At 34.5% G+C, this 20,648-nt stretch overlaps 1 protein-coding gene across 2 annotated transcripts; it reads left to right on the top strand.

Annotated features, from left to right (window-relative positions):
* Positions 1-474: 474 nt before the first annotated feature.
* Positions 475-19,364, top strand: LOC124362251. Of its 2 annotated transcripts, none has more exons than XM_046816596.1 (8): positions 475-861; positions 2,578-2,769; positions 3,611-3,795; positions 6,884-7,043; positions 7,748-7,936; positions 8,078-8,293; positions 9,868-9,965; positions 19,047-19,364. In XM_046816596.1, exons 1-6 carry the CDS (start codon positions 748-750, stop codon positions 8,213-8,215), a joined length of 978 nt encoding a protein of 325 aa, XP_046672552.1. In that variant the 5' UTR covers positions 475-747; the 3' UTR covers positions 8,216-8,293; positions 9,868-9,965; positions 19,047-19,364. The 2 variants fall into 2 exon arrangements, with proteins under 2 accessions (XP_046672552.1, XP_046672553.1); XM_046816597.1 differs by lacking the exon at positions 19,047-19,364 and adding an exon at positions 15,365-15,729.
* The last annotated feature ends 1,284 nt before the right edge of the window (positions 19,365-20,648 follow it).

The raw sequence follows: 20,648 nt of genomic DNA, 5'->3' as shown, positions 1-20,648 counted from the left end.
ACAGCATTTCAAACACACTTTAGACCAGCAGAAATTGATAGAACATAAATTAGTGACGTTTTGAAAAAAGAACTTTGATAATTTGACATATAAATATGTGAGAGATTTGGGATGTAAATTATTAAAGATCAATAAAAACAGTTCGATCAAAATTAGGTTTGTAGTGAATAATGATTCTTATTTGTGTAAATGTCAATTACCTAGGGTAAAGTATTTAAAGACATTAATTTACAACTGGATCTAACTCTAATTGGTTGCTATAACTAGGACAGGAAGCGTTTTAACACAAGTATGAGTTTTGAATATCCGCTTGGATTAGTACACTATTTGTACATTTTTACAGATACCAAAGAATGTATATATTACTGATTGTACTACAAGATGTAGGGAATTTAGTGGCGAGGAATGAGCTGTGTTGGTATAACTAAATAAACATTCGTGCCGGTGCCTAGCAATGACTGTCAACAAATTGACGTTGACGCGACAATCGCTTAAAAGTCTGAGTGTAACAAAATATGACAACAAATATAAGCAAACAATCTCAGGTTAAACTATTGCGAACACTGTTTAGACCACTTTTAAAGTATTTTAATTACCGTAGGTGAACTTTAAAGATTTTACACTCGCTCTGCTGTATAAATATTTAACTCACAATATTTCAACAGCATAATTAGTAGTACAATTGTCTCATACTAGCTTAGGTGAAAATAAGTTTTAAAATATTCAGAATTTACTCGTACTACCACTATGCCGCATTTAAAAAAGAAACCACGAAAATTAAAACCTTTAATATATGAGATGACTAAAAGGAAAGAAAATTGGAGAGCCTTAAATGATCCCTTAGAACACCCTTTGAAACTTGTAAGTATAAATTAAATGAAAACCACATTAATGTAAGTAAATTCATTATTAAGTCCTATATATCATGTTCTATACACAGATTATTTACGAATGTTATAGTAAAGTTATTGGCTGAATGTTAGTAAAGCCTATCATCAGAGGAGCTACAACATTTCGTTTTTGTCTGTCTGTTTTCACGATATCATGAAAACGAACTGACCTATAAATTTTAAATTATGAATGAAGCTTCATTTCTAAATAGACAACTCTGAACTCGATGCTGATGTATGACGCTCCATGGAGTTTGGCTGAGCGTTGGTAAATATTTATACATAGGTCTTGTGGGTGATTGTGGTGACAACGAGAAAATATCAGAATAAAAAACATTTGTAAACAAGATGAGTACAATAATGTGAGGTTTTGACATATTTAGGTCAGTACTCAGACCGGTTTTGTCGGACAATTTTATCGGGGTCCGGGCCGGGCCCCGCCACACGTCCGGACCGTGTCGACGGACGAGACAGCTAAATCCAATTACTGTAACGATATTATAGACCAAATTTGTAATACCTTTTGTTACGATTTCGAATAAACGGTGAGTATTATTTTTAAAACAAACCATCTTACTTTTGATTTAACAATCTCAATCATGTTTATTTACATTGTGCATTCAAGCGGTAAAGTTAATATTAGTTCTTGCGATCAAACAACAAATACCTCAACACTTGAGTCCGGTCCGACCCGAAAAATCATAACTGCAATGTCGATACAAAAGACAAGTTGTCTTCAATTGAGAACAAAAATAAAATTAAAAGAGCACGTCTTTTACAGATTTTTCTTATAACAATTAATATCTAAAAATAATTTATATTGGATAACTAATAAACTAATTACTACACATTAATTAATTCACATGATTAAAGTGGTATGATTAATAAGATTTTATATTACTTATTTTTAGCAACATAATTATATTGGAATCTATCTTATCAAAATAATAAGATTTTGACCACGAGATAACATTGGTGTGAGGGGGGGGAGGGTGAAGCGTGTGATGGGTGTGTGGTGATGGGGCCCAGCCAAATATCTTTTCCAGGGCCAGTACATGCTGAGTACGGCTATGGAAATGTTATACATTACTCTGAATTAAACATATTTTTGTATAGATACTGTACTATTGTAAACTGTGAATCTGTTAGTAAATAAGTAGTTTAACATTTCTCTTATTTTTATATAGAGATTATGATGCCATTGTATTTCATGAAATATATACCAGACATTTAAAACAACTTCAATTTGTTTGAGTTATTATTCAGTACAGTTTGTACATTAGTTTCATTTTTCTAATAAAGTCTGTGCTTAATTAATTTCGTGGCCGTTTTCAAGGTAATGGTCACATTCCTATCAATATCATTTATCAGTAACAGTAATCTTTGTACATTTTAATTTGTTGCCTATACCGGAGGTACTTAAGGATACAAATTGCTTTTCAAAATTTATTGCTAGCTCTCGCAGATTGGTTCATGTTTACTCCTGCACCAAACACTCATAAGCCGGCTGGCAGTATACCATATTGAAGCTCAATGCTATCTCAGTGAATAAAATTATTTTCCTGAAAAGTCTAGTTACAATTATTAAAATGTAACATTAAAATTTATTTAGACATGTTAAAAATAACATTAAATCCATGTTTACACTTAAATAATTTAACGTAACCTTACTCTGTTTGATGAACAGCCAATGGAACTTCAGGCTGAACTCGTGAAGGAAGTGGTGGACGAAGTTTCCTACCAACATCTGGCATTGATACTGGGCTTCCCTGTGCCAGAAATCCCTGGATCAGAAGAACAAAGTGCCACCTCGGTGGATACTATTATCCCATTTAGACGACCTCGAAAGTTCGTTCCAGAGACTGTGGATGGTTTAAAGGTAAAATAAATATAGACTAGTTAGCAATTAACTCAGGACGCTGCCTGCTGCCAGAGAGTAGCTCAATCTATTTTATTAGCACTTAACTCAGGAGGCTGCCTGCAGGCAGAGAGTTGCTCAATATATTAACACTTTTTACAACTTTAATATAATCAAAGCAAAGTTGAGGTGTAACTTACATTTAATATGTAAACTTATCATTACAATAATACTCACTTTAAAATAAGTAGCTTTACCTGGATGTTAACTTAAAATGTATTTATATATATTTTATGAATTATTGTAATTGTTTTTGTTTTTCTATTTTAGGGAGGGATAAAATTTCATTAAATAGCATACGAAATGTAAGTTTTTCAAACTATTATAGTATTCTTTCTCGTAAGAAGCAAAGTGGTAGTCTTTTATGATAATTTTTAAACATAATGGGGTGATAATTCCTAAAATATCGGTGTGATGCAAAACCACACAGTTTGGTGTAATAAATAGACAGGATACCACAGGCATGTCCAGGACTTGAATTGGGGAGCTCAAGCCTACCATTTCACACTTCATTGTTTGAACATTCTATTTAATGCAGCGAGTTTAAAAATTGCAAAATATAATGATATTCTTGTTATGAACATCTTCAGACCATTCTAAAGTTCACTATGTAGATTAAACATTTATGTATTTTTCATCATAATTAAAAAATTCAATACCAGAATAGTAATGGACACTTTTGTGGATGTGACATATAATACATAGTATTTACATATATTTATTTAATACTATGAGAAATATCTATAACTAATTGTTTAGGCAAAAGGAGTTAAACCATACAGAATACATACAAATGTTACAGCTGTCTGTCAGGAGCTCAGGGACAGCAGATTCAGAATTATCTCCACATGATGGGGCTTCCAAAACCCCGTCACTGCTCTCTTACGAAACTGAAACCGAATTTTCATCTGAGCAGTCAGAAACTCAGACATCCTCAGAAGAATCTTCTGAAGCTCAGTCTGAATTTGTAGAAGTGGAGGTGGATTTGTAAGTTCTTAATGTTTACCATAGTATAAGATTTTAAGAAGTTTGTTTTTTCAATCAATGAATTTTTAATCTAGATTTAATCACTATGAAATATCACATGAAGCAGTTCAGTCAAGACCAATACCACATTTCACTCAGTAACCACTAACCTTAATTATAATGCAATGTGAAGTCCAGAATAATACAAATGGATTTTATTATTGGAAACCTACCATTTATCTGGTTGCAACCTCGTGTCGTCGTGACCTGAAGAGGGTACCTTTCCAGAGGACTAATTATTTACTTTGGATCCGCCACTAGATTTTCCCTATCCAAACCTAATCAGTTTTGATGAGGAAAAGGTAACTAATAAATTAGATATGGGTCTGAAAGTTCCCTAACTATAACACAAGCCTAGATGATCTACAAACACTTCTATTAGGCTTACTCTACACGATAGCCGCACAACTACTCTGACACAACCTCCACTCTCCACTTGCTATCCTAGGCATAAAAGATCCTACCAGAACCTGTCCAGTAGAATTCCAGATAGTAGGAGGCTCCCATTGTTAAAGCTATGACCTAAAGGTTGGCGCAGCTGGTTATCGTGTTCGCGGCTACTGATAGATTAAGCACCAAATTCAAATCTGTAGTGGCGCTTGCCGCAAGGTAAAAGATCCTTATTAAAATTACCTGACATTATTGTTATATATTTTATATGAAACTATGTATCATAAGGGAAGGGTAAAACAGCACTTAGAAGGCAAAGGAAACAAGGTGTGTTCAAAAAGTACCCAATTCTATTTTATAGTTCATAAGAAACGACTGGAGTGAGGCACGAGCTGGCACATAGGTGCAGTCAACTACACCATGCGCACACCATGCCAATCATATGACCTTGTCATGTGCCATCATGTCGGACAGCTGCCGGCCAATCCCTATACCGAAGTGCTCATAGTATGTTTGTTTTGAGCATTATTTCATAATATTGGAATCTTATGGAAAATTTAGAACAGTAATATTGTAAAAAAACTTAATTATTCTCTCAAGGTTCACTTCCTCATTTGGAGGATTTAACATAACTTCGGAGAAGATGCTTTCAGTGCGTCAAAGATAAAGGAGTGGTAAAATTAGTTTAAAATATAGTCATACTTTAGTGGTTATTTTAATGGAGATTACATGTTTGTGACAAATATTAATAAATAAAGAACCTTTCTCTAGATTAAGGTCGGAAACTTTTTGTTCTTTAAAATACACAGCCGTTAGCAGTGGTTACCACAGCACTAGCATAGATTCCATCATAAATTAACAGAAAAATAAAAAAAGTCACTAAAAAATAAACAATACTTTTGTGTCAAATGAATTTGGAAATGATCAACATTAAACTACAAAACAAACTTAAAAACATAATATCACATATATGATATTTTAAAGTTAATCCCAATAAGAGAAATGATGATGTCTAAAATGATACAGGTACCATGACTGTACTAGGTTTTACATCAAACTGGTCATTCATTCCCCAAACAATTTACTGAACACTTCACAAGCCAAAACTGTCGACACAGCGATCCAAGTTTTGATAGTTATTATGTCAACAATTTTAATGACAACTTAAAAACACTACACAAATTAAAAAAGGCTCTATTATAAAAATTATAATAGAGCCCTTATATCCCCCCCCCTTATTATAGAGGTCTTATTATGTTTTATGCCCTCAAAAATTATAAGATTTATAGTCACAAAATAATCGCCAAATAATATTCTAAAAGAAAATTTAAAATTCAACTCTAATATTTTACTTGATAGACTGGAAGTATCCCTCAGAGTGTTAAAACAATAAGATGATTACAACTCTACAATGCCAGCGTTATCAAACAAGTATTAGTTAGTACGATGGTTTGCAATGCGACGTGTATGCCACTCATGATCTTGTATAACTTATTCAATTCCTGTCCATGGCTGTCCATACATATAAACTAAAATATAATTCAATTTCTTCATAGTCTCAAGTGCCTCTATGCATGTGTTTGTTTGTTTATTTATTTATGTTATGTGTAATTTTATTTATTTTGATGACATGTTCAATTTTTAACGATTTGACATGATTTGATAATGTGGCAGTGCTCCCAAAACTAGTCGTCATTGACATAAAAAAGTTGGATTGACGAAAGGGTAGCCTTATTCAATTTAATAGTACTTTTAAACACATCTCAAATAGGTGGTGATTAACACTTTCATAGAGGTTTTATTTTCTTAGACATGGGCTGGATATAATAGTGGATCAGAAGTGGATGAGTGCTCCTAACACTGCTAGAGCAAGTCCTCTCGTCATTCAAATTGGAAGATTTACCATAATAAATACAATTTACTATAGGCATTGGAAACTAACAGAATTATTCTTCAACATCCAGCTAACAATATCTGTGAAATTATGAAACTCTATAGAATGATAGGAAATCATTATCATCGATGCATTCGTGGGAAATATGAAAACATTGGGAGGAAGTAGGAATATATCCTCATCAGTAAGCTCTTGATCATTGTGAAATTAATTTAGAGGAAAAGGAATCTACTAATTCATGTTCTCTTTGAAATAACTTTAGAGGAAAAATGAACAAAAGTATGAAATAAGTGAAGTAACTCTATAGAGTATACAAAATCCACAATCAGCAACAAACTCATAAGTTCAATCAAACAATTCTAGAGAGTTCTCATTAGTTCATGAGCTCCATGAATTGACTAGAAGAATATGGAATTTTCTGTCTTTCATTCATTCTATGTGCAAACTTACGAGTTTTGTGAAATGACTGGGTGGATAAAGAATAGGATAGGGAAATTTCCTCATGAAGAAGGAGATGAGCTCTTTGAAATCTCTTAAAGAAACAGGGAGTCACACTTCTTAGCTCTGTGAAATGATTATAGTAAAAAGGAATATCCCACATTTCACACAGCACAAAGCCATACTCAAGTTTCTGGGATTGCCAGAAGCTGAAGCTGCTACTTGGAGAGTGAAGGAGACCATGGATATCAGTGAGCTCAGTGAAATGACTCTAGATAGTAAAGGTGATACAATCAGCATATCGCAAGTGCCTGTGTATTGTTTTAGTCCTGCTGACCGAGAGTTGATATCAAAGCACAAAGCCATACTCAAGTTTCTGGGATTGCCAGAAGCTGAAGCTGCCACTTGGAGAGTTAAGGAGACCAAGGATGTCAGTGAGCTCAGTGAAATGACTCTAGAGGAACAGGGAGATTTCCTTATTAACAAGGTAAAGAAAACTTCCAGTAAATACTATTTGGTATTGCTTCACAGTTGGAAGTAGCTTATAGAGCTTTGCACATTTCTGTTAGGTAATTAGATGCTTTTAGGCCCAGCTATATGCAGAAGCCTTCTCCAAGACAGGTTTTACAATAATGATCTTAAAATTCCACATTAATAAGTTCTTTATATTAACATCCTCATTCTGTTTGAACAAATAAAGTTAATTTTAAAAGAAATAATAGAGCATTTACATTTAGATGCCCATATAGAATGAATAAATTTTTATGTCTATTTTATTCATAGTGTATTGTACAATGCGTTAACCTTGAATTTTTTTGTACATTGAATTTAATTTCCATACATTATGAGATTAACTATAGAATTTATGTAATCAAAAGTGAAAATCTATGAAACCAATTATGATATAGCTTAAATCTTAATGTTGTTTTTGCTGTAACCTTATAACGTGTCAAAGTCATATAACCTATACCTTTTCTCCCTGAGCCTTTTCCCCGATTTATTTAAAATGTCTAAAATTGTAGGGCTAGTAGTAGTATTCATTCAACAAAATTCTTATGTTTAATTAGTTGAAAATCTAGTAATGAAATTAATAACTTTAACTGAAATCTCTTGTACTTCCCAATAAATGTGAATAAGCAAAAGAAAGGGAATTCAATAGTTAAAATTGTAAACTCTTGGAATATTTTGCAGATTGCTGTGGATTTCTGTGAATGGCTGAGAGAGCTGGGAGGAAGTGAGAAATCCTTTATTAATGAGGAAATCTTAAAAGAGTTATTCCAAATTGGTATGGACAACCCTGCATCACGTGCTCTCTGCATCAAACGTAAAGAGAAGATGGTCCTCTATTACAAGCTAGCAGAGTTCCTCAGAGTTCCAAAGGTTAGTTTCTGTAAAATAGTTAAAAATTACTATACTAGGGATAGTCATAAACATTGTAGCTTGTATTTAGAAAAATAATTACACATTTAGTGTCATTACTCTGTATTCACAAAGGTTCATATTTGATATAATTTGTTACAGAAATCTTTCCAAGAAGTGTTATCTTTACACCTGAAGTGGGATGCCAAAATGGAAAAAATACAACCCAAAGTAAAGGCATTTGGAAAAGGGCTACCAAAGAACTTGCAGTTTAAAAACACCAAACAACAAAACAGCTGAAACATGGCTTGAATGGAACAAAATTTCCAAAGAACAGCTCAGTTTTGCTGATGTTTACAGCACAATCAAAGATTTGAGGTACTGCAGTAGATTATTTTTACAATTATTAAATAAAATATTTACAGACATTCAAAACAATTTAACTGTTTAGTGTTTCATTGTAGAAAATCAAATAACTCTGTAAATTGAAACAATTACCAAGTACAAGTACATGTTTTAAGTACGAATTCACATAGTATACTTATGTATTGCATTATCAGTATAATACTTTCACTGCTACACCAGTACACATGAACTTTGATCATGATCTACACACTTCAATTTTGTTTGGTAATAACATATATAAATCATGTTACGAATGTGGTCCTTGGGGATAACCTTTTTAAACTTAATGAGCCATTATTTGTGTATGTAAAAGTAAAAAAAAATAATTTAAATATGAATAACGATTGCTGGTGTTTAATAGCAATAATAGCAAAAATAACATAGTGAAAGTTCTGCCATGTGCCCTTTTTTTAGAACTACATGGGTCAAAATCATTTTGAAGCTTTCCTCAAGGTTGGCAATTGGTTTTTTTTCTCTTTTATAGCTGCTGCAAGTGTTTAAAGGCACTTCCTGGTGCAGCCATGAGTTACATGACTACCTTGATTCAAAATGCTGCCGCCGCTTCTTCTGCCCGCATCCTTTCACTAGTTCTCCTTGTTAAAAAAAAGCCAATGTTATAATTTATTCCGAAAATTTCTTTAAACATTCTTCTAACGTTAAAACTGTATATATTTTGTGACGAATGGACTTTATTGGTCACTGTATTCTTTTGATAACAAAAATTTCTACAAAGTAGGAATTCTTGATAAAAAGGTTAGAATCAGGAAAAACTATGTAATTAGTAAAGTCGCGACAGGAGATAAACTCCTGTCAGACTGTATATGAAAGATGGTACAAACATTGAATATAAAATTTCAAAATGATATTTAGTGTTTATTTTTTGCTCACTAAAAGTTGAATTACCTGTAACCAACTACAAGTGAAAACTTTATTATATTTGTAATCTAACATGTTTTATATATTCATGATAAATTTATTCTATAATATTTGTAACTATTAGTACTCACATTTGTCTTCAATATACATTGCTGTAATTAAAAATAACCTGCACCATTTACATATGATACTTTGGTACTAATGAGGTACAAATTATATCTTTATTGAGGTATACTTTGGTACAACTGTTATCTACAAACTCGAACTTTGAATACTTGACTTGTGGCCTACAAACAACGAAAACTAGTACCTATTGTATATTTAGTAGGTACAATCCTTCTATTTACCAAAGAAGATATATTACAAATTATCCTAAATTGTAATATATTGCAATTTTCATTGTTATCCATTTTTCGCAGCATTGTGCATCCTCCAATGTAGGCGTGTGATGATTATAACATAAAAAATTAGATAAGATAGCTTCATAACACTGTACAAAGTATGTAGATTTTATCTGCTATGATTAAAGTAATATTAAGCTACTCCAAACATTTTACACACTCTGTATATAGTAATATCCATCCATTTAAAAAGTAAGGTGTGTGGGAAGCGGAAAATTTTGAAACGTTCTTTGTTTATAATATTTGAACCAAGCTACATTTTCCTGGTAGATCCACAAAGGAGTACTGCAAGTGGCTGAAGAACCATCCAGAGCACAAGAGACCCCAGTATCTGGTGGATCAAGGCATGTTTGGACATTTGGAATCCAGTAAGTATTATCAGTTTGTTTTGCACAAACATTCTCCCTTTACATAATAGACCAAATTGAATTTACTCTTTTTCAGACTACCTGTGTGTTCTCGAAAGTCTAGGATATGACAGTACAAAATAAAGAGTGTCTTAAACCCCACCGTATTATTTTTTTTAATAAATGGAGATAGAGAAATTTCCTTTGGACAATGTTAATATGACCAAACAAAGGAATTATTTGTGTACGAAATATTTCAATGTCTCCAATAGAAATGGGGTACTTTGGAGGCGTGTCAATATTCTTTAAATAGAACAATATCATTGAGATATGTTACATAGTCAAAAGTATTTAAGAATGGATGGATGTTTAGTCAAGTCAAGGATTGTCATTCCATAAGTAGAATTCCCCAAGTTTGGCTGGTTCTGTAGTTAATTGTGAAGGATTCTCTTCATGGTTCTTCAGTTGTCATCTTTCAGGTAGTCAGGCAGCTTGTTGGACAGCTTTATTCCAGCATAGGAGAGCATTTTTTTAAATAAGGCAGTTCAGTGAATAGGAGTGTATAGTCTCCTGGTGAAGTGATTGTGTAGAATGTAGATGCCTTTGTTTAGGAGGATCCTTGGTTCTGCAGTGCATAATGGTTTCCAGGATGTAAATGGAAGTTACTGACAATAATTTCCAGTCTAAATAATTTTCTGCAGATCTCTCTGGGTCTCCTATTCCTGCCATTATCCTTAGTACTCCTTTTTTGCATAATTAGGACACGAAGAAGATTTCCATCGAAAGAACTACCCCAGACAGTTTTTCAGTAATGTAAGGAGCTTTCAAAAAGTGCATGGTAGGCAGTTCTCATTGCTTCAGAACTACTGGTCTGTTTAGTTCTCTTCAATGCGAATAGAGGTGAGCTAAGCTTAAGGCACGTTGTCTAGGTGACTTTTCCAGCTCACGCCCTCATCAAGTGTTATGCTTAGATGTTTAACATCGTCAGCTGCTTGGAGGCATGGCAGTTCACTTTAAGAGCTTTTTTTACTGCCAAATGATATTTGTTTTATTTTCATTGAGAACAAGATCATTGTTAAGTGTATATTCTTGGGCCAAACTGAATGCAATGAACAAGTCTATTTCTAGTTGCTTCGTATCCTTATTAGCTGTGAGTAGCACAGTGTCATCCGTGTACAGCATTTTACAATATTCTCCTAGATGTTCTGGGAAGTTGTTAATAAATAATACGAATAGAACTGGTCCAAGGACTAAGCCTTGTGGAACCCCTCTTCTGACTGGCAGAAGTTTAGACTGAACTATACTTATGAGCCCATAGACTATTTCCTGCACTGTCTGACTTCGTCCCTTGAGGTAGCTTGCAAACCACCGGAGTGCTGTTTATTGGATCCCAGGTCTGTTAAGTTGTCAGTATGAGGTCATGACCTGGCAGTCAAAAACTTTGCTAAGGTCAAGGAGTAGAGTAGTTACGTGTTACCAATTATTAGTTCAATAAGGTAAATAATTGCAGTAGAAGTGAATTTACCATAGATAAACCATGCTGCTTGTCAGTTAGTAACTTGTTACTTTTTGAATACTCCAGAAATCTAGTGATTCAAATTTTTTTCTATGACTTTTGAGACTGATGAGAGCATAGAGATTGGTCTATAGATGTTAATGTTTTGGGGGTCCCCTTGTTTGAATTTTGAATAGATTTTACATATTTTTAGTTTAGATGGGAAAATGCCTCGCATGTTTGAGATTTTAATGAGTGGGATCATTAGTTCACCTGGGCAATACTTAAGTAGCTTAGCTGGTATCTCGTCAATCCCTGCAGAAGTTAAGTTTTTCATAGATTTTATTGTCTTTTTCACTTCATCAGCTGAAGTTTGTTGAAAATTTGTAAGAGTTTCTGTAGAAACTGTTTGAAGGTTTAGAGTGTTTGTAAATGAAATATTGTTAGCCTTAAGTGTTTCATCGGCTATATTTAGACAATAGACAATAGACAATCTTTCTTTATTTACACAATCATAGAGATCGGTATTGGCGTCAAAACAATGTTACATAAAAATGAAGTTCTATCTTGCGAGTGTTATCTTTAAGTCTTCCACTCCATGAATTCCTTTTCGCTATAGAAGGGATGATCTTCAAGCCATCGAAGGAGTTTTCCCTTGAAGGTCTTTCCCGTGTCTTGTTTGATGTGGTCTGGCAGGTTGTTGAAATACCGTGCTCCCCTAAAGGTTGGCTTCCTTTCAGAAAAGCTCAGGTGATGTGCTGGAAGTGAGAAATCTGAGGCATTTCTGGTGTTATATTGGTGATAATCTCCAAGTTTTGGCTTGTTTGATGAGATTACTAGTAGAATTACCTCGCTTATGTAAAGTGCAGGTACTGTAAGTATTTTGTGCTCCTGGAATGCTCTTCGACAGCTGCTTTGAAATCCAAGGCCTGTTAAGCATCTTATTGTTTTTTTCTGCTGCAAGAAAACTCTTTCCATGTTGGAGCTAGTAGTTCCACCCCATGCTGCTATGCCATATCTAACATGTGCCTCAAAGAGAGCAAAGTAGGCTATTCTTGCTGCAGATGTTCCGCATATTTCTTTTATCCTTCTTATGACATAGGTGCCCGATGCAAGTCTCTTGCACAGCACATCAACATGAGCCTTCCAATTGAGGTTCATGTCATGATTAATACCTAAATATTTTAAATTATCTTGTACTTTTAAGTCAGGTATCCCATTCTGTGTGTTTCCTCTTGCGCTATACGTCATCTGTACAGTTTTACTCTCATTCAAAGCTAGGTCGTTTGTCCTACAGTACTGTTTTGCTGAGTTGAGGATGGTTCGTGTGTTTGAAAAGTATTCATTGAAATGGTTAGCTATTCTTTGTGTCTGTTATTAAATCACCATCATGGAGTATTTCTAACTTAATTGTTTCAGGGTCTACCTTTCTTTTTTTCTCATTGTTAATTATATTTCAGACAGCTATGGATATATATACAACAAGACGACAATAAATTCAAAGCTGTCTGAAATATTACATATATATATATAGCGTTGGCTTCTTGTCTGCTCCTTTTAAGTTCTTGGTCATATGCTTTCTTCTTTGTTGCAGCGAACATGTTTGTCATTTACATTTCCGTATAGCCAAAATTTGTCTTGTGCATTTAAAACTTTTTTGAGAGTTGAAAGTTCTTGAGGACTATCAAGTGGTGCCTTATTTGAAAGCATTGAAAAAAGAAGAATGGCACAACCTAGAGTTCTATAATGTATCCAATTAAAGATTCAAGATTATTTTGAGAAATTATGAAACCAAATCTAGATGTAAAACACAACAAGAATCAACAAGCATAAATAACTGCATTTATCAGGTTTAATTACCCCTGAATGAAGTCCAGTCATGGACCTGCTTTTAGATTTGATCTCTTATTGCTTATATTAGTTAATCTGGTAGAAACATTCAGGCTAGATACTGTGCTATGCTCCACTGTTATTTAGTACAAAATGAACATTGTTCGGTTAAATGAAGACAAAGTAAAGATTTTGTTTTTTGGTGAATCTAGAAGAAATTTATGTGAAGCAGTATGTGTATTCCGTACTGTCTAATTGAACAGACTTACCCAGTAGGGATCACTTCTGGCTGGTTTATACCTACCAGTTGAACCCACCACTGGGCACAGCAAAAACCGATGTGCCACTTCAATCTGGGCCACCTTATGGATGTCCAGTAGCTGCACATCACTAACCGCAAATGTTGAGATTCTGGGGTTCATGGGCAATTCGAAAGGTCTAAATCTACTGTGGAAGATGACTGTTGGAGTTGGTGGAGTTTTGTTTCCTTACCTCAGAGGTTCTTGTTAACCTCAACAAGGGTGTGCCACCCCCTGCCTACTTTGACTGTAGAGGCTCTTTCAGAGCTGGCCTCCCCTTCTTCCAGGATGACTTTGAGATGTAGTGCCCTAATTCTTCTTCATGGATCTCGATAGGAGGCGGCCCCTACTCCATAACCTTACCCATCCTGAATATCCTATCACTCCGGAAGCAGCGCAAAGGTTCTTACAGGACTAAGTGCAATTTATAAGCTTCTTGTCCTAAGAGAAAAAAAAAAAAAAAAAAAAAATTGAAGACTAATAGGCATGGCTAACATTAGGTGTTTGATAAATTGGTTCACAAAGTCTGAACAACCTTTAATGTTCTTGATGCTCCATGGTCATGCCTTTCCATTACAACAGAAGAGGTTAAAATTGAAGTTATAGCAAATCATGCTGCAAACCAAAAGGATTTTGATACTGGCATTTCAAAAGATACAGTACAAGAAGTGTTAAAGGAACACAAATTTCACCTGTATAAAGCAAAACTCAATCAGGTATTAAATGAAGACAATCCTAACTGAAGGGTTCAGTTTGTGAAGCAATGTTGCAAGTGATTGAATAGAATAATAATTAAATTTGCAGTTTTTTCCTCGAATCAATTACTTATTACAACTGTTTTTATTAGGTAAACATTAAATCTGCTATAAGGGCTGAATTCCATATGCAAAAGCCACAAATATTAAATGTAAGTGCAGGTATTTTGGGAAATTTTGTATGCAGTTTTTTCACCTTTCTTTATGGATGGCAAAATTTTTTGAACTTTATGAAATACTTTGTTTCGGGTCAGTGTACCACTACTATATGATGTCCATATTTGAACTTGTTTAGATCAAATGATTCTGAAGAGATGGACAGGTTGGCATGGTGCTATACTTAAATGGCCGGTACATTTACAGTTTCAGTTCACATCAAAATACACCCCTCAAAAGTAAAAGTTATGACACAATATCTGCAAACCTCAAACTGCATCTGTGAATGAAGACGGCTCTCCAAAATGAGGTTGAAACATTTTACAAAGTTAATTGTGTTCGTAATGGTTCAAAACAGTGTGAACCGGAAGAATTTGATGTTAGTTATGACACCAGTTGCATAAGCCTAAGTATTTAAGAGTAATCAAATTAGTTTTTAACTAATTTATTTTTAAATGTAGATGATAAGTGTAGGGATACCACTTGTATTGTGTAAACTATACTTTTAATTATAAACATTAATTTTGTTGATGCACAGTGTACAGAATTAATAATGCCTTATTATACAAATTTTGTTGTGCAATTGCCTATAAAGAGGGAGATGTAGAACTGTAATTATTGGTTTCACTGAGATTGGTGTGGAGGAGAAGAGGAATGATAACCTGGTTCGGATCAAATAGTAAGTCAACAATAGCTGATCAAAAGAGGTGATATACTTGCCAGGTTGACCCACCACTCCAATATAAATTTAGTTATTTTGATGTTCGAAATGTCATACTGAACACAATATAAGAATGAAAGAGTTATGAAATATTTAAATATTTCATACCAATATATTAAAATACCAAGCAAAAACAAAGAGTTCATGTGAGATTGTGGTTACAGGTCTAGTTCGTGGTTCATCCAATGACACGGATACCAGTGCTGCAAAATAATTAACTGGATACCTGCATAGTTTGCTGAACTATGAATACATAAGCTTGTACGATTGTTTAATAGACAATTCAATAAAATATAGCAGCGAATGCTACTCATTTAGTAAAATTTATTATGCAAACCCTAAAAATATTCCGATATAGTATAGCATGATGTTCAAACACTTGTCGTAGCGGGTGATCACTTTGTCTATACCCTCTTCATAGAAGGTTCTCGCCAACGAATATAGCCACAACTCCATGGCAGTCTTCACTTAATTGTCGGTTTCAAAGTGTTGGCCGCCTAGTTCGAGCTTCATGTGCAAGAACAAGTGGTAATCAGACGATGCTAAGTCCGGGTGATCGAACTGCTCCCAACAAAAACTGTTGAACCAACGTTTGAGTGTCACTAGCAGTATGGGGCCGAGATTGGAGCAACACAATTCCGTTACTGAGCATTCCTCTCTGTTTATTTTCAATTGCCCGCCTTAGTTTTCTTAAGGTTTTGCAATACCTTACCGCATTAATGGTTTCACTTCTTGGGAGAAAATCAATCAGCAAAACGCAAAACACCTATCCGATCCCAAAAGACAGTGCACATGCTTTTTTGTGCAGACATTGTCGTCTTGAATTTTTGTTTCTCCAGGGATTGCGTGTGTCGCCACTCCATTGATTGCCGTTTGAATTCCAGTGTGACATGCTGAACCCAAGTTCCATCACCTGTCAAAATTTTGTTTAAAAAATCCTCACTATCACTGTACTGTGTGAGAAAAGTCAAAGCATTTCAGAATATCTTGGTATTGTGCACTTCAGTGAACATTTTTGGAACCCATCGGGAACACAGCTGAGATTACCTAAGCGGTCTGTAACAATTTCGTACAAAAGTGTGTGAAATTTGTTAAAAATCATCAGATAGCGGTCATAGTGAAACGTCTGTTCTCTTGGATTTTTTCGTCAACCAGATCATTGGTGACGAGAGAAGGCCGACCGCTTCGATTCTCATCATGCACATTTGTTCGAGACCGCTACTGAACAATAAACCCACTTCCTCACTATTCCTTCACACATCTTGAAGTTGGTGATAAATTTCAGCTGGTTTCACATTCCTTGCGTTCAAAAATCTTATTACAGAGCAAATTTCACAAGGGGCAGTATCACTAATTGTCTTAAACATTCAGAGAAAAATAAAAACATAATGTAGAACAATTAAAATGGCTTGAGTCAATATCCAGTGAACAAGGACGACTACTGTTCATGTGCGGAACACTGATTTCAGCGCTATGGCGGCAGCAGAATGAAACGGTACTTACTTTCTGAACACGCCTCATATATCGACTCTCTTTTTCCCAATCAGATATTTTCAGCACGACAGTTCTTGAGATGAATTTTTGCAACAGCTAGCAGGGGTTTTGCAGTCAAGTCTTATCGTGCCAGCGGCCAGCCAGGTTCCCTATCCTGATTTTGTTATTACATTTTTTTGAACTTATTATTGGTCAGGTATTCCCTAAATCATGTTCACAAACCCCAGAGATCTCGGGATTAGGCATTGTGTGCTCCAACCATGTTTAATTAATTTAGAAAACAATAATAAAACCATTGTTTCCAACCTGTTGTGCTAACTAAGAAACTATATTAGTATTCTACTACCCATTAACCCTGAACCTCTGAAGACATACAGTGACAGACATATGTACAACACCAGAAATAGAGAATATGTATCCATACAATTTTATAGACTAAACAAAACTATTAATAGTCACACAGTTATTGCTTTGAAAGTATACAACTTTTAAGACCATTTATCTCAAAATATAGTTTTAATGAATTAAACAAAGATTTTATTCCTGGCTTTTAGTCAATCCATTTTATTCATTGAAAGAATTTTTTGACTGTGGAACTGTTAGTTTCTAGACATAACCTATTTAATTTAATGATTAGATTTTAAATGTTAATGTCATGGTTTTTTTATTTATACAAACTATATTAGAAAATGTATCAATGTTATATAATTCTGTTGTAATTTCTGAGGCTGTGTTTTACTTGTTGTTGTTATTTGTTTATTTGTTACATACCTGTTTTAATTTGTTATTTATTTATTTATATTTTAAAATAATTTAAATTGTGGCGTGACTGTTTTGGCAACTTCATGTTTTGGGTACCAAATTTTCCTTGTCTGGACTTATGCTAATTTTTATATTTTATACATGACTTGTGTCGATACTCGTGTAAGCTCTATGACAATAAACATATTCTTATTCTTATTACTATGACACTTATTACCTTATTCACACCAATTTTACCAAACCCCTGTCTATCCCAAAACAAAAAATTCCATCAAAGATAATAAATTAATAATTCTAATTATTACATATTTGAGATTATTTTATATCTACGATACTGCAAGAACACTGGGTTTCTCACCTTCAACCACATCTCACTTGACTGCAACACGATGGAACTCTGCAGGAACAACACAGATTGGGGAAGGCTTATCTGCAGTAGACTGGTGGCTTACCATGCTCTCTACAGAGTTCACCGGGTCTGTCATAGCGGGCATTTTTAAAGTCATGGCTGACTACCATATTTTTCCAATTTCAATATTATATAAAGAAATAATTTAGTAGGCCAATCTTGAAATCTTTTTCTTGCTTCCTGTTGTCTAGAATTATTTGGGTTGTGGTTTTGAAGAATGCACTTCTTAAAGATAAAGCAGATTTTATTCAGTTCAAAAAATTAAAATATTTTCTGATTGGTATGTATTGTTGACAATCTCAATTACATTTATTGATAAATTTTTAACCCTCTCCCGCTCACAAGGCATGAATCGGCATGGCCACCACATAGCCACTGCAGCTTAAACGCACTGCTTTACCCTCTAGAGCCGATAAGTGCTGCTCTCGAGTAGCAATATTTTGTACTACTACGGTTTTTTTTTTTGCTATCAGGAGACCATTTACTTTACTTTTACAGTAGATTTATTCCATTATTTTGCTATTTATATTAGTTGTGCGGAAACAATGGCGGGTTGTAGTCAAACACTTCGTGACAGTGAAATCGATCTCGTTATTAGTAGTGATTGCGATGATTCAAGTGAGTGTAGTGATGTACCAGAGCCTTGTGAAATAGCCTCGTTACATTGAGGATGTAGTTCGGAGTGATCACAGTGGCAGTGGCGGCGAGCCAGACAATGGCCTTCACCAAGTAACTGCGCAACAACCCCGCGCCACCGGCTCCCAGCTGTCCGTGTGCCCCCTCCCTGGTCTCGTACAATCAACTTCATTGAACTAATATATAGTAAAATAATTAATATATATAATTATAGTTAATTACAATGACAGAACGTGTGTAAGTTGAGGCGCCGCACCGGTTAATTAATTAATTTTGACAGAGTGCGACCGGCAGAGCGAATTAATTGAGGTTAGAAGCACCGTGAGCGCCTGGAAACAATGCGAACGGGAGAGGGTTAAGGATAACTAAATATCTCAAAAATCTTTAACAATAAAACATACTGTGTAATTTATTGATTATTTTTTTATTGTATGAGTATTACAGTTCAATGTAGTATTACAGTTTTCCACGATTATGTAAGATATTTCTGTAGATGACATGCCTCATACAGTCCTAGTACTTGGTAAACAAAATGTTGTGATCAGTTGCAGGAGATTCACCACGCTCTACATTTGAAGAGTATGAAGAGACCGACCGTAGACCGACGATTGAAACATTAAAATTGACAGACGAGGGTGACGATGACCTTCCGGACAACATCGAGCAACTTTTTGATATAAAACTGGATAGAAAAAAATTTCAACAGATGGTTCGCGAAGAGTACAGTGGGAAAGTTTCTATTTTCTCTCGTTTTTCCTGAGCTTTACTATTTTTTTTATTCTTGCAAATATTTGTTCCGTTGATAGAACTATAAAATTTCCAAAAGTGTCACAAAAATAAAGCTTTTTACCGTTTTGTTGAAATCTTAAGTTTATGTTTTTAGTCAGGTTTAACTCACATGGCTTATTTATTCTTTATGGTTGTTTTAACCCCCGGTGCGGATCGCAACAAAATATCTTGTCATGCAGTGGCCGGGCCTTACATCACGTTGACGAACTCAGTTTGGAATGTCTGGAAGGTTGTATGATCATCTTGTTAACTGAGTGATTTTAACAACAGTCTTTATTTTCCTTAAAAAAAATTACATATAATACTATACAGTAGGCAGTTGTATGTTGATTTTGAGGAATCGCTCAGCTGATCGCACTCTCTAATGCTTCCGATTTATTATTTTTCTCAGCTTTAAAAAACATTATTACAACTAGTATCGCATTTTAGGCTATAGGTTTGCATGACATATTATGTACTGTCTGAAATGAAAAATGTATGACTGAATTTGGATAGGTATATTAAGAGAGCAGTCGACTAGACAGTGACAATGAACATATAGTGCATTATCTGTGTTCATGTCAGTGCACTGATGAACTAAGTAACTTAGCGGTTAGTGACATAGACTCAGATCTACATACTGCTTGGTTCAGTCAAGACAGGTTAGTAAATTTAGATTGAGATATTATTATAGCTTCAGCCGTGCCACATGTACTATATTAAGAATATGACTCACATGTCATCCCCCACCTTACCAGAAACGTGTTTGCCTGTTGTCGCTCTTAAATACCACAGCAAGTATTTTGAAGTATATAGAAAAAAATCTATTTTTAGAATACAAATTCAACAAAGAGGTATATTGAGTATAAAAATTGGGAAGTCCATTGTGCACAACATTACTGTTCTGCCATGATTGACTGATTAATGCGCAATTTAATTTGTACTGCTGGTGTGCGCACATCTGAGCAACTGAATCTTACTTACTTGATGTCTTCGTCTTTGACTGATAAAACCAGATAGACTGTGTCAATTTTGTTTAAAAACTGTTTGCAATTTGTTCAGAACAATTTTGTCAAGTATTTAAAACTATATACACTATTTACAAAGGTTTATGGTGGCAGGACTGGAACAGTGGGTAATCTTCAAGTTCCTTGAGTGCATAGATAGGCCTACTTGTAAGTCTGGACCATATGGCTTCCTTGAACTTAATAGTGTTCATATTTCTGATGCTTTCCGGTAGGCTGTTGTATAGTTTGACCTGCTGCTCATTGGAAAACTGTTCAACGATTTTGAAAGTCTACATTTTAGGGTGTTTAGGTCTTTTTGGCATGGCGGGTGTTGTAGCCATGGACATCTTGTCTTCTCCCAAACAGTGATTC

The sequence above is a fragment of the Homalodisca vitripennis genome, chromosome 5 (genome assembly GCF_021130785.1).
Source record: "Homalodisca vitripennis isolate AUS2020 chromosome 5, UT_GWSS_2.1, whole genome shotgun sequence".
In the NCBI taxonomy this organism is placed as follows: domain Eukaryota; kingdom Metazoa; phylum Arthropoda; class Insecta; order Hemiptera; family Cicadellidae; genus Homalodisca; species Homalodisca vitripennis.
The sequence above is the reverse complement of the archived record's forward strand: the minus strand, read 5'-3'. Positions and strand labels throughout refer to the sequence as shown.

Coding starts and splice junctions, on each gene's coding strand:
- LOC124362251 (XM_046816596.1), top strand. CDS start 748: ATGCCGCATTTAAAAAAGAAACCACGAAAATTAAAACCTTTAATATAT. Junction 2,770..3,610: donor AGACTGTGGATGGTTTAAAG/GTAAAATAAATA, acceptor CAAATGTTACAG/CTGTCTGTCAGGAGCTCAGG. Junction 3,796..6,883: donor GTAGAAGTGGAGGTGGATTT/GTAAGTTCTTAA, acceptor GTATTGTTTTAG/TCCTGCTGACCGAGAGTTGA.